At 42.2% G+C, this 13,965-nt stretch overlaps 2 protein-coding genes across 3 annotated transcripts in view; one reads left to right on the forward strand and one right to left on the reverse strand.

The window, feature by feature from the left end:
• FAM114A1 (family with sequence similarity 114 member A1) overlaps positions 1 to 1,786 on the reverse strand; it is a gene marked incomplete at its 5' end in the record, with an annotated part of 31,547 nt that extends 29,761 nt beyond the window's left edge. For both annotated transcript variants that reach the window (XM_084285615.1, XM_084285614.1), the window contains one exon: positions 1,445 to 1,786. In XM_084285615.1, the coding sequence (XP_084141741.1) occupies positions 1,445 to 1,786 (342 nt within the window). The remainder of the gene's footprint in view (positions 1 to 1,444) is intronic.
• A 2,990-nt stretch (positions 1,787 to 4,776) lies between these two features.
• LOC311209346 (toll-like receptor 1) lies at positions 4,777 to 10,431 on the forward strand. Its single transcript, XM_084286632.1, has 2 exons — positions 4,777 to 4,909; positions 8,347 to 10,431. Exon 2 carries the CDS (start codon positions 8,405 to 8,407, stop codon positions 10,364 to 10,366), a length of 1,962 nt encoding a protein of 653 aa, XP_084142758.1. The 5' UTR covers positions 4,777 to 4,909; positions 8,347 to 8,404; the 3' UTR covers positions 10,367 to 10,431.
• The last annotated feature ends 3,534 nt before the right edge of the window (positions 10,432 to 13,965 follow it).

The raw sequence follows: 13,965 nt of genomic DNA on the forward strand, positions 1-13,965 counted from the left end.
AATATACAGAGAAATAGCCCTGAATGACTACTGACAAAAACTTTGCTGCTAGCTCCTCTAACAGATGCTCAATTTTTTTTTAGCAAAGTAGTCCATGCATAAAGGTATCATTCTTATTACAGTGCAGGACTGTTTCTATTCCTTCCTCACCTTTTCTTCCCTCCAGGAAGAGACCATAGTCATCAAGCTCACTCCAAATCTGTGACACTGATAATTTGGCTATTTCAATACAAAGTCAGGCTAACTCAGAGTCTTCTGTGGTGGGTTAAACCAACCCCGCAGGCTTTGAGCTGAAAGGTCGTGTAATGGGTTCTGCAGGATCTGCTGTTGTACGGTACCTTCTAGCTAAGGAACTGAAACATTTGACTGGGAATAATTGACTGTGCAGGGAGCATGCGTCTACAACTGCAGTAAGAAATAAGAGTGTCTGTACCAAGGATTAGTTAAGAATTTGGTGTCACAGTGAAGTGTCATTCTAGCTTATTTCACATATACCGTCCCTGGACAGACATGCACTTCTCTAGTTCTATTACAATGACCAATTTATATTGCCTCCATGTTCAGAGTTTGATCACCAGAAGCCAAATTTTAAAGTCTTTTTAATTCCTGAAAGAGCAACAGATTCTTAATGGGATCCTAATCACTTACAGACAGTGCTAGGTTGGATATTATGTGAAATCTAAATCTCTGTGCACAATAGGAAGCTTAATTCAAAGCACCTATTCCTGAAAGCACACAAAACTCTAGAGATGTCTTATGGACGTCCTAATATTTCTTCAGGCACCTAACCTTATAAAGCCATGCAAATGTATTATGGTTATTCTTTGGGACAGGCAGGCATTCATCTCCTTTTTTTTGTTCCATAGGGAGACAGAGCTAGAGGCTTCTCTGTCTCAGTCTCCTCATAGGTGTAAACCAGTAGGTGTGCACAGGGAATTCCTAACAACTGTGTTCAATCAAAACACAGCCAGAAGAGGTGCCGCCCACCTTTTTCCATTAATGTGTGGAATTGAGCAAGTATCACTACTCCATATTTAAATCATACTAAGAAACTGTTGTCTCAACTGCATGTAACTTATTGCCTCTGCACAGTTAACTCATGAACAAAAGCTGAAGTATCCCAAGCAGCTCTGCACTGTATACATCCCCTGTAACCTCTTGGAGGCAGGGCCCTGCTACTGGTAGAGAGACTAAACAAATGCATTTGAACCTTTTCCAATTTGTGGATACCTGAAAATGTTCCAGCAGGGATATAAATAGAGAAATTCAACTGTTCCTAGTTTCCAAAGGCTTGGTGCTGCAGTCTAACTGATTTTATTCCCATGCAGGTTCTCTGTACGTAACTCCTTAGTTTTTTCTAAAAAGCAGTATACAAATTTTACAAAACTCTGTTCTTACAGAGCAGGGAGGGAAGGAAATTTATGGAAATGAAAATATTACTCACTGGACTGCTTTGTTCAGGTGGTGTTTCTTCAGATTCAGGTTCTGCATCAAGGCTTACAGTCTCAATGCACTCAGTGGGCATATCTTCAGCCAGCTCTCCACTGGAAGGCAGATTTTCAGCTATTTTTTCAGTCAAAGGATTTTCATTAATAAATATGTCTCCTTTCTGTCCATTACTGGCACTCTGAGCAGCCTGTCCATGTTCCTCGTGTGAAGATGTAGGCAAGATCTCAGCCTCCACAAGGTCTGGTACTGACTCGTGAGGCAATACATCATTGCTTGGCATTTCCACTACTTCAGGCTTTTCTTCAGGTGGGATGCCATCACCTAAGTCTTCAGACATTTTCAATTCTGAATACAGAAAACAAGGTAGTCTTTTTAGATGAATAATCATAAAATACGGAGTGTTTCCCAAAAGCTACTGCTGAAAAACAACGTAGCCTTGATGTAAGGTCTCCTGAAGCACGGAGCCCTGTGGTACATACAGCATGTTGACCCTGACACAATTATACCTTGAATACTTGATTCACCTTGCAGGACTGCACTTTAATACAAAGAGCAGCATTTTTCTTTTGTTTTCCAAAATACTTCTTGTTGAGGGAGAAAGCACGTTCATTTGCCTGGAGAAGTCAACTATAAGAGTTTCCACATGGTTAATTCCTATGTTCCTTATTAGATGTATAGATAGGATACTGGAAAATGTGATAATCTGAGCTGCAATGGCTCTAGAACATAATGGCCAAGCAGCTCTTGCTCTTATTTTCATCACCTCCACTTACACATGTTCCTATCATCTTCTGAATGATAGAGAGGAAGATGCCAAGGAGCTGAAAAAAGCACCAGTAAAAGCTTCAGTAATATTAATATATTGGAGATGGGTCATAATTTGAAGACACAACAGGCCAGGGTCCCTACAGCAAATTCACAGATAGGAAACATTTGCTGCTCACATAGAGTCTGTACTGCTTGTCTCAAAAGCTTACTGTTTGGGGAGCACAACATCTCTCACCTATTCCTATAATGTCAGGCATCAGTTCTGTGTGATTAAACTTCAATTCTGAAGCCAAGGCAAGCTTGCATGACGTACAGTTACTGATGGATTTCCAAGCATTTTCCACAACATTGTAGTCATTGCATGAAGGACCCACACAGAGAAAGAAATGGCCATGGAGTAAGCTCTGCAGCTGATTAGGAAGCTTCACTGGCAGAGTCCAAGAGCACTGGACTTTAGTAGCGATTACTACTATTTACTTGTTGACAATAACGGTATGCCTGGCACTGTACTTGAAAGACAAACCTAGACAGAGGGCTGTCATTGCAAGGTCTTGTCTACATGCAGAGCTGAGTGGCAGAAAATAAACTCAAGCAACCTTGTCTGCTGATGCTGTCTTTTCACTGACTCCCATTTGAACTAAAAACAGTCCACAACTTCGTACCCATTGGAATGACTGAGGTTCTAAAAGAGACTGGCAAACAAGAAAGGAGGGTGAAAAGCAGAATATAACTGGGATTAGTAAGACACCTGCCTGTCAAGCATGTACTTCTACTAGTACCTTTTATTAAAGTCTATACAACCATGTACATCTGTGGCCTTAGCAGCCTGTTTATCTAATTTGAATTAGAGCAGCTGTTTGAACAGTACCAAGAATAGTGTTTAGGATCAGTGAATGAGAGGCATAAATAAACAAATACTTGATGCCACTTACATTACTTTAGCTTACGCTGTAACTTAATTATCTTTAGCAAACATGCATTTACAAGTCAGAATATTTACATTTGCTGCAAACATTTGAAGTTTCCTATTACAAATACAGCAAATACCATCAAATAATGTAGGCAAATATTGCTAGAATTTTACAGTACTCTGTGTGATGGGTAATATCACCTCAAGAAAATGCTTCTATTTGTGTCAGTTATGAGGATCCTCTACTAAACCCAGTAAAACCTGTAGATACACATATCACGGTTTCGCATTGGGATTGGATCTGGATGATCAAATACCCAACAACACCACAAATTTTAAAGGCTCACATGTGCAGACAGATAGTGGGAGGACTGGTTCATCTCTGGGGACTGCCGCGGTCCCTGCAGTCCTCTGCTGAGCCTGCCTTTGGGGACCTCAACACCTAACACCAAACTCCTAAAATCAGTCAGAAACCAAGAAGTCATCCACTTGTGCTAGACCCTAGGGCATGGCGTCGCTGCAGGCTGTACTGACAGGACATGACCATGACAGCTCTGTCATCTCCCCTTTGGGATCCAGAGGAAGGCATCGAGGCCAGCTCTAGGCGACCACCAGCCTGGCGACCACCAGCACCTCTGAGGTGCGGCGGCCGCCTGTGGAGTTTCATCCCGCCCCAAAAGCGACTGGCACCACCTCACTCAGGAATAATTCGATAACTTCTTTTTTGTCTGTTTTTGGCCCCCAGGGGCAATCCCCACGACGCCACACTCCCCGCCGGGTCGCTTTTCCCCCATGGGCAGGGCGAGGCAGGAGCAGCCGCTCCCTCAAACCCACAGCTTCCCCCTTCTTCTTCCTCTTTTTTTTTTTTTTTCTTCTTCTCCTGGTTTAATCCCCTCCGGGCTTCAGTTGTGAGTGAGGAGCCTGCGGGAAAGTGTCAGGAAACCAAAACAACCCAAGAAATCGCCGTGCTCCTTACCGCTCAGCAGTCCCCTTGCCGGCGCGCCCCCTGCTCCTTCCCCGCCCCGCCACGTCGGCAGCAGCGGGGGGAGGAGGAAGCGATGGCCGGGCGGCCACGGGCCGGCTCTGCTGTGCCATGCCGGGCCGCTGGGAGGAGGGAGGGCTCTTCCCTCAGTCCTTCTCCCTCATGTCCCCCCAAAGCAGCTGCCTGTTGCGCCCAGGGCTGGAGGCTATGCCGGCAGCACTGCCCCGCCGCAGGCAGAGTCACCCCAGCCACCACTGCCAACCCCTTACAGCCCCACTTGTCTCAGGAGGCAGAAAGGGGCTGAAATATGCGGCTGTAGGATTGCACTGCTGGGAGTTAGCCTTTCAAGTGACATCCTGCACCTTGGCTGCATATCTAGGAAATGCAGCCGAAAGTAGCTGGGAGGTGCGTGCGCAAACTTCCAGTAAGTGCCTGCGGTGCTGCCCGCAGCCCTGTGAGGAGCCGTGGTTCGGCTCTTGGCAAACAGCTTGCGGTTCTGGTCACTGTCGGATCCTTCACGCCTGTTCCTCTTTTTGCTGCTTCGTTTTCAGGCAAAGCATACCCTCTTGCAGTTCCAGGATTTGTTGCCGCATCGTTTCTGTCACCAGACTTCCTTTGTTGAAAAAAAAAAAAAAAAAAAATTGCTGTCGGCACAGGAAGCATAACAAAACTTCTTATGAATCACTGAGGAGAGCTGCTGTAGGAGGTCATGAAGTAAAACCTCAGTGCTCAGAAGTGTGCCTCACAAATGAGGATAAAGCTCCGTGACTTAGCAAAACAATCTGAAGTATACCATTAAGGTAGGTGATAGCAGAACACATGCTCGTATTTCTAAACAATAAGCTTATTTTTAGGTGTTACAATGAGAATGTAAGTATCAGGGCATGCTGGAAGTTCTGGTGTCTTTTAGGTTGATTAATGTGTAGATGTATTTATTAGGATTCACATGTTCTTTTTAAGGGAGCTTGTGATAGAGTAAAGGCATTGTCTTTGTAGGAATCATAATAGATGAAGCTCAATAGTTGGGGGTTTGTTTTTCCTTGTCATGACTGGTAATTTTGACTATAAAATAGATCTTACAGTAATTAATCAGTATTTCAATAGGAAGTTGCTACTCAAGGATGAAAGAACATTGTAAATGTGTGTGTATGTCTGTCTGTGAGGTAGGACATTGTATGAGTTTCACGAGTTCCTAATTGGCTTCACTGAGTTTAGCACTTGTGTTTACTAGTTTTCTTTCTCTTTCACTTTTCAGTAATTCATTTTGCTTGTATTTTCTGACTGCAGAAATGTTGCAAATGGTTTTGTAACAGAAAAATTAGTACAGAAAATGAGCAATAAACAGAGATAGAACACTTCTACTCACCTTGGATTTCACTGAAGTCTGTTATCACTCTGAGTGCAATCATCTTCCTAATAGGTGCTTGGTAGGCTTCAGAAGAAAAAAAATATTGCCTTTTAGTAAATAGTTAAATATATTTAAAAAAATGGAAGGAAACAACTTCATTATATGACTTAATTTGGCTACTTTTATCAAGACATTTGGGGAATATATTCATCTTCAAGTGATTGCACTAGAGTGGTAAGTGAGGACTAACGGCATGCAATTTATGGTAAAATGCTTCTTCTGCTTTTTAACATATGCTTAATCTTTATAGTATGTACGCAGAACAGGAAGACTCACACTATGCCAGCAGCCAGTATACTGTCATTTAATGAAGGAGATAGAGCCTGTTGTTGGTGACTAATTTATGGCTGTTTTTTACATTAACTAAATGTTCATCTGATTCTGTATTCAATAGAATAATGCCTGTGTTACATTCAGCTGGTTAAATATTCTAAAACAAGAGTGAACATTTGATAGAAGCGAGGGCTTACCACAAGATTTTACCTCTTCAGTCAGGAACAGACAATAGTGTGGCTTGTGTGTAACAATGGTACAAAGTGTCACTTGCAAACTAGATGTGAATTCTCTTGTTTATATTGACAGAAACAAAGTATCGTAGAGTACCACCATAAGGCTTATCAGCATGACAGTAGAGAGTATGAATTGCCCATGTTCTGTTTTGTGCTGTCTCTCCCATCTTTCCCTTTCTTTTTTGGATAACTTGTTTTCACGTGTAGCTGCGAAATGAAGTATGATGTATAGAATAAGCTTTAAAGTGAAAAAGTAATTTTTAAGATTATTTCCTCTGATTCCAGACTGACTGAAATGTTAATACACGATAGTGTTATAAATGAAGTCTCAACTCAATCTGAATTTAGCAATATTTATAAAAGGCAAGTAAACAGTGCTGGGTGCGCGGGGAGTCTATGCTCTACCAACACACACACACAAACATCGAACCTTCTAAATATACAGAACATTGCTTTTACATACTAAACCTGAGTACGGCTTTACATATGTACAATCAGAAAAGGTAATGTCCATGACTGGGGGAGCATAGTTGGCCTGGCTGAAGTGCTACCATATCTTCCATGACTTATAGCAGTCTTCATTTTCCATTCCTTTTCTTGATTACAAACTCCGGAGAGTTCCATGGCTACTCATGCAAACAATATGTCTTGCTTTAAGTTGTTAAGCAACTCGGCCTTCAGGCCTTATGTATCCTATTCTTCCCAGATTGAAGGGAAACAGATCTGGCTCCATTTCAAGGCCAATATGGCCTGGGTCAAAAGGCACGTCCAGCCCACCAGAGGGCGTAGCAGCAAAGGCCTTCGATGGCTGTAGCAGCAGAGAGGCTGATGGTGTAGCAGTGGGATCAGTAAAGGAGCCCGCAGCTCCCTCACTGTCTGGCAAACCACACGTTTCTGACTGTGGTCCCACAGGGCTCTTTAAGGCCTCAGAGATTGCTCGCCAGGTGCTGAGCAGTCCCACCGCAACCTTGTCGTTTTTAGTAGCAGCGTCCCACACCTTGACCTCAATTTGGTCCCATGTTTCAGGATCATAAACTGTCCGATTGTTAATAAGGAGAATAAGCTGTAAGGTTACCAGGACAGTTTGTTTCTAAGGACATATGGTTCCCCATAATGTGCAGCTGCTTACCAGCGAGGGGCAGCTGTGTGCACAGCTCCGCTTCTCTCAGCTTGAGCTTCTCTCCAGCTCTGGTGTGCCATTTCCAGCGACTTTCTGTGCGAGCTTCTCTGAGCGGTTTGCTGAGTCTGGCCATACCTATCTTCATGAGGCGATCAATGTGCCTGTTCTTGTCCTGGTCCCTGTTCTGCTAGCCTGTTCCTTTTCATTCCTTCTTTCTACTTCCTTATTGATGCCATAACTTCATTATATCGTGCTGCCTTTTCGTCTCGAGGACAGGCTCCCCTCTCCTACCCTTCTCCCCACAGCAGTCCTTTTCAAAAACAACTTTTCATTGGTCAAACAACTTTGCATATAACAACAACAGCAAACACCCAGAAACTTCCATGCCTTAACGGCTGGAGAAGAAGGAACCCGAGACTGCATGGAATCTCCTGAATCACCCTTCTTTGTTCCCTCTAAGCTCTTTTACATTCCTGATGGCCTCATCAATAAGAGTCTGATGTTATCATCAACCACGGGGCTTGCTGACCCCCATGGCCACACTCCCACATCTCCCCCTTCTTTATTAATATCAACCATTTTCTTGACACGAATTATTACTCCATATATCACAATAGTATGCTAATCCAGAAAAATAGATTAGTTCCATTGGAGTTAGTTCCGTATTCAGACCTCAGCTAAGATGGACTTTCTGACCAGTGTTGTACAGAAATAAAGAGAGAGTGGTTTATGTCTTTGCCAGGACAATAACCCCAGTGTTTGGCATTCAATACTGAAGGTGCTGTCTGTTTTAATTCAAAAATAAAATAAAAACAAATATCACCTTACCCAGTGTTCTCATCGTGTCTGCTATTTAACCCAATCAAAACACTGCTGTGGAACAGGAGAGAGATATGGTTCCTGTTTTTTTGCCTGCTTATCCTATCATAAAGCATGAAAATACACCATCAAATAATAATTAAATAATGAAGGAATGTCGTAATTAAATAATAAAATTATTTAATAAAATTTAATACACTTATTTAAATAATAAAATTAAGTAAACAATTCAGGAACTCCTCTCCTGAATGATAATAGGTTTATAATAATTGCTTTCCGAGTCAAAGGGAGAGGCAGAAAGTATGAACCTTAAAAAAGTTGGTCTTTGGCTGTTGGATAGACGCTTAATGATACGATATGTTTTTCTTGTTGTTGTTACAGGATAAGAACGAAGAGGGATGGATAAATATTGAGCATTGGCAAGGAACCATAAACCAATATGACAAAGAAAATGAGATATCTCCAGCACTTTTTTGTTTATGAGTGTCTGTTTGTATTAACTTTTTGGAACAATATCAGCCTGTCTGTGGAAGATGAACTCTTTACACCTGTATCTAATAATTTTCCAGAAGGTGGTTCTGACAAAACCATCATGAGCCTTCCACTGTTGCATGAACATCATCAGCAGTCCAAAGTTGATTACAATTGGGTTGTAATAGAAAACACTACAGAAAGCCTGTCATTGTCACAAATCACAAATGGCAATGTAAAAAAATTAATAACTTTATTGTCTGATTTCAGAAAAGGCTCCAGGCTACAAAATCTGACACTGACGAATGTGTCAGTGGACTGGAATATTTTTCTTGAACTTCTTCAGACTATATGGCAATCATCCATTGAATATTTCAATATCAACAATTTTACGCAATTGTCGGACATTAAAAAATATAACTTCAGGTATTCGGGTACTTCCATGAAAGCACTGGCACTGAAGAACATTTTAGTCACAGACCTGTACTTTTCACAGAATGACCTGTACCAGATATTTGCAGACATGAACATTGAAGCCTTGACAGTAGAAGGATCAGAGATGATACATATGCTATGTCCTTCATTTGACAGTCCCTTTAGATACATAAATTTTATAAACAATGATTTAACCGATCTGCTTTTTCAAAACTGTGATACATTAATTCAACTGGAGATATTTATCTTACAGAAGAATAAATTTGAGAGCCTTTCCAAGGTGAGCTCCATGACCAAGTACATGAAATCACTGAGGTATCTGGACGTGAGCAGCAACTTGCTGCGTAATGATGGAGCCGAGGAGCACTGCCAATGGACCAAGTCTCTGAAGGAGCTGGACCTGTCCTCAAACCAGCTGACAGAGTCCGTGTTCGGGTGCTTGCCGGTCAATGTCAAGAAACTGGACCTACACAACAACCAGATCCCCAGCGTCCCCCAGGGGATTGCTGAGCTGAAGTCCTTGAAAGAGCTGAACCTGGCGTCGAACAGGCTGGCTGACCTGCCGGGGTGCGGTGGCTTTTCGGCCCTGGAGATCCTGAATATGGAGATGAACTCGATCCTCACCCCTTCCGCCGACTTCTTTGAGAGCTGCCAGAGGGTGCGGGAGCTGGAAGCCGGGCACAATCCGTTCAAGTGCTCCTGTGAACTGCAGGCCTTCATGCGTCTTGAGAGGCAGACTGGGGGGAAGCTGTCCGGCTGGCCGGAGGCATACGTGTGCGAGTACCCCGAGGAGCTGAAGGGAACGCAGCTGAAGGACTTCCACTTGACGGAGCTGGCTTGCAACACAACCCTGTTGCTTGTGACGGCTCTGCTGCTGACGCTGGTGCTGGTGGGGGTGGTGGCCTTTGTGTGCATCTACCTGGACGTGCCGTGGTACGTGCGCATGCTGTGGCAGTGGACGCAGACGAAGCGCAGAGCTTGGCACGAGTGCCCCGAGGAGCGGGAAAGCGTCCTGCAGTTCCACGCCTTCATTTCCTACAGCGAGCGCGATTCCGTGTGGGTGAAGAACGAGCTGATCCCGAACCTGGAGAAGGGGGAGGGCAGCGTCCAGCTGTGCCAGCACGAGAGAAACTTTGTTCCCGGCAAGAGCATTGTGGAGAATATCATTAACTGCATAGACAAGAGCTACAAGTCAATCTTTGTGTTGTCTCCCAACTTTGTGCAGAGCGAGTGGTGTCACTACGAGCTGTACTTTGCCCATCACAAGTTGTTCAGTGAGAACTGCAACAGCTTGATCCTGATTTTGCTGGAGCCTATCCCTCCGTATATTATCCCTGCGAGGTACCACAAGCTGAAGGCTCTCATGGCAAAGAGAACGTACCTGGAGTGGCCAAAGGAGAGGAGCAAGCGTGCCCTTTTCTGGGCTAACCTGAGGGCAGCTATTAATATTAACCTGCCAGTGGCTGAGGGGCAAAGGTGTGGAGAAAGAGATTAAGAACTTTTCTAATGCAGTTTCTTCTTCTTTTATTTTTTTTTAATGAAACAATAAATATTTTATGATTTCTATTTGTTGTCAGTATATTTCACTTTGTGTTATAGAATACTATTTCTACAGAATTGTCTATGCTGCCTTACTAGAGGAAAAATTTAGCCCAGTTCACTAGAAGTCACTTGAGATTGACACCAAGATATAACCTGAACGTGTTTTTTGAAACTGTGCTTGAAATATTGTAGTAAATATTTCTCAGTGGAATAAAATCTGGAGCACTTGGTATAGTCCTGTAGAAGAGGGACTGAATTGTTGGTGACTTCAGATAACTACATTAATCATAAGGCTTAGACATGCTGGTCATAGGACCTCTGTGAAAATTAGGTTGCAAGAAAGAAAATTGCATATCCTGAGGTATCTAGAAGTCCAGAGTTTGAGATGGTTCCTGGGTTAAGTTTCAGATTGAAGAACATAAAGCACGGGACCCAGATACAGAACTCTGTGAATATCCCGTGCAAGGAAACAGGCGTGGCTGTGACAGAACAGGACTTACTGGGGAAGGAAGGGGGATTTTATCCTTCAAGAATAAAAAGAAGGATGAGCTACTTTGCCTTTTGGTGTCTGTAGACTGGCACTGCTCTGAATGATGGGATTGAGCACACCCTCTCTGAGCTCCCAGATGACACCAAGTTGGGTGGCAGCGTCGATCTGCCTGAGGATAGGGGGCTCTGCGAGGAACTTGGACAGGCTGGGCCCATGGGACATGTCCAGTTGCATGAGACTGCATCTCAAGCAGCGTGTTTGGTTTTGGGCCCCTCACTACAAGAATTACATGGAGACGCTTCAGTCCCCATCCCTGGAGGTACTTAAGAGGTGTGTGGACATGGTGTTTAGGGACATGATGGGACTCCGTGGTCAGGTTGATGATTGGACTTGGTGATCTTGAAGGTCTTTTCCAACCTAGATGATTCTATGATTTCATGATTCTAAGAAGCTGTCAATTTCAGCTGAAATAGCATCTTTTGCAGTGCAGCTATGAGTTTCTGATCAGAAAGGCAATAACCGGTTAGAGGCTGAAAAGATTTGCCAAGTCTTGCGACAAATGGTCAAGCCTCTATTCATGAAGTCAGAAGGATAAGCTACATTTACATTATGTGCCAAATAATTGACCAAACAGCTACATGTGCTGTGAATTACTGCATCCAGTTTCTCAGATTCCCTAGCAGAGATTTCTCAAGAGATATATCAGGATATTCAAAATAATTAGTTTAGCCTCTGTCATACTCCGAACACTTTATATAAAACCAGTTTTAGTCCAAGGAGGATTTTTTCCCATACGTGGGGCCATGTGTTAGCCTCACATCCCTTGTCAGCCTCTTTTCTGGCACTTGTGCATGCACATTCTGGAAGGTAGCTCCCATGCATCAAAAAAGGGTGTATGTAAATATATTCTGATGTCAGATACCATATCAGCATATTCCTGGCGTTTGACTAGTCATCTCAGTGACTAGCAGGAATGCTATTTCACATACAGAACAATATCAACATACAAAACTGATAATGTGGGTGTTAACCACCCTCCAAAACCTAGAAAATGTGCAGAATTCAGTGAAAAGCACATGTATATATATATACATGTATATATATATATACATGTATATGTATATATACACATATATATATATATATATGTATTTATGTAGTGTGTAGCATAAAGGAAACCAAACTACGACAGAATGGAAGTCACAATGCACACAGGGGTTGCCCTGCTGAGAGCTGTATTTGATTTCCATGCTTCAATCCTGGTGTCTGTCTTTGCCCAAGCAAAATAGGTTTAGGCATTAAATGTGGTAAATCTCTGCTCGGTTTAACTTGTGGTGGCATTTAGCATTCATTTTGCCTGCTTGACCCATGGGAGTAAGTTGTGACAATGACAGAGCTGCCATTGAAGTTAAGGTCCTCTGTATGACCAAATACTGACCTAGCCACTTGCAATTTCTGGTAACTGTTAATTTTTTGTAAGTGCTTGGATGAGTCTAACTGCTCTGGCTGTTTTAACTCAATGTTTTGCACATGTAAGTTCCCTTTAGCAGTTCCTATTGGGGAAATCCTTTGATCCTTCAGGACAGCACTGATCCTAAATAGCTTCTGATATTCAGCTGAGTGTGGTTGCAGTTTCTCCCTAGGTAAGTAAACACAATATAGAGGCAGATGTGTGAGATATACATGGAGGAAGGGCTGTTTGTGAAAGTAAGTGCTCATTGGTAGAATAAGCTACAAAAACCAACCAACAAAAAAAAAAAAAAAAAAAAAGGAAAAAAGAAAAAAAGAAAAAACTTCACCAAAGCCAAAAACGAACCACCCCAAAATACAGCAGTATAATCTTAACAAATGGAACAAGGTATCTGCATGAGTATAGATATGTTCAGGACAGAAAGGATGGTCTTTACCTGCTACATTCAGGATGTGTGAACAGGTACACACTGCTTTTTAGTTTTTGCTATCATGCAAAATGGCTTAATCAGTAAACTGAAACCTCCCTCAAACAAACCTTTGCTGAATGGGTTAGTAAAAATAACATTGTGCAATGCCCCTAATTAATTAATTAATTAAGAAAGGTATTTAGGAGTGTCAGTTTTATTTTCAGTAGTTCCAAATTTTCTTTATGGTACAATTGTACAAAATTGTATTTTACGCAGCACAAAACTGCATTTTGAATGTACTTTAACATCTCCTAAAGAAGGGTGGTAAGGAAATTAAGCATATTATAAATAAAGGTGTGGGTACTTTTTCATTTGACAATCCTGTGTGCGCTGGAGTCAGTTCTGAAGAAAGCTGATGGTATATTTGATTTTGTCAACACAGCAAAGATTTTTCCATAGTTATACTGGAAGGAAAACTGCCATTGTTCTGTCAACAAGTGCCTTAGACTATTCATTTTGATGGATTAATGTTCTCAGTGGGAACCTCTCCTTTAACATGAAGAAAAAACAATATCAGCTGACAATCGGATGGAACCATTCATGATCTCCAGCCTTGTCTATGGTCACAGGTGTCTCAATCTGTAATGAGTTACTCAGATTACTGCATTGAGGAAAGTAGAATGGTTTGCTGTCAGCAGGTTTTAGCAAGACTATCTTACTCATCAATCTCAAATTGAAAGCCAGAAATCTTCTTCCAGCAAAGCAAAAATATTACATTCTTCTTTGCAAAATTGGAAAGGCAAAAGAAAAATTTTAAAGGAATATAATGCAAGGTTCAGATATACCTGGCACAACTAGTTGTCATACTTCATACTGACATAAATTGTCATACTTCTCCTCTTTCTGTAGCTAAATACATTCTTGCCTTCAAGCCTCCTCCAAGGTGCTGTTTCGTGGTGGGGAGTAAGCTTTTGATGGAGTCCAGAGTCATCCAAGATGCCCCAGTTTGCTCATACCCGAGGGATTCATTACATACGTCATGAATTTAATCTTAAAATTTATTAAGATAAAACGAACCTTTGTTCATTTATTTATCTTGGCGTCTTTCTTCCTTTCTGATTAATCTTACTGAAGCATGTTGTGTTAGTTTGGAGGCTCATGGGAATGAGATGTTGGTTTTGG

This window comes from Netta rufina, assembly GCF_964035555.1.
Source record: "Netta rufina genome assembly, chromosome: 4".
Classification (NCBI taxonomy): domain Eukaryota; kingdom Metazoa; phylum Chordata; class Aves; order Anseriformes; family Anatidae; genus Netta; species Netta rufina.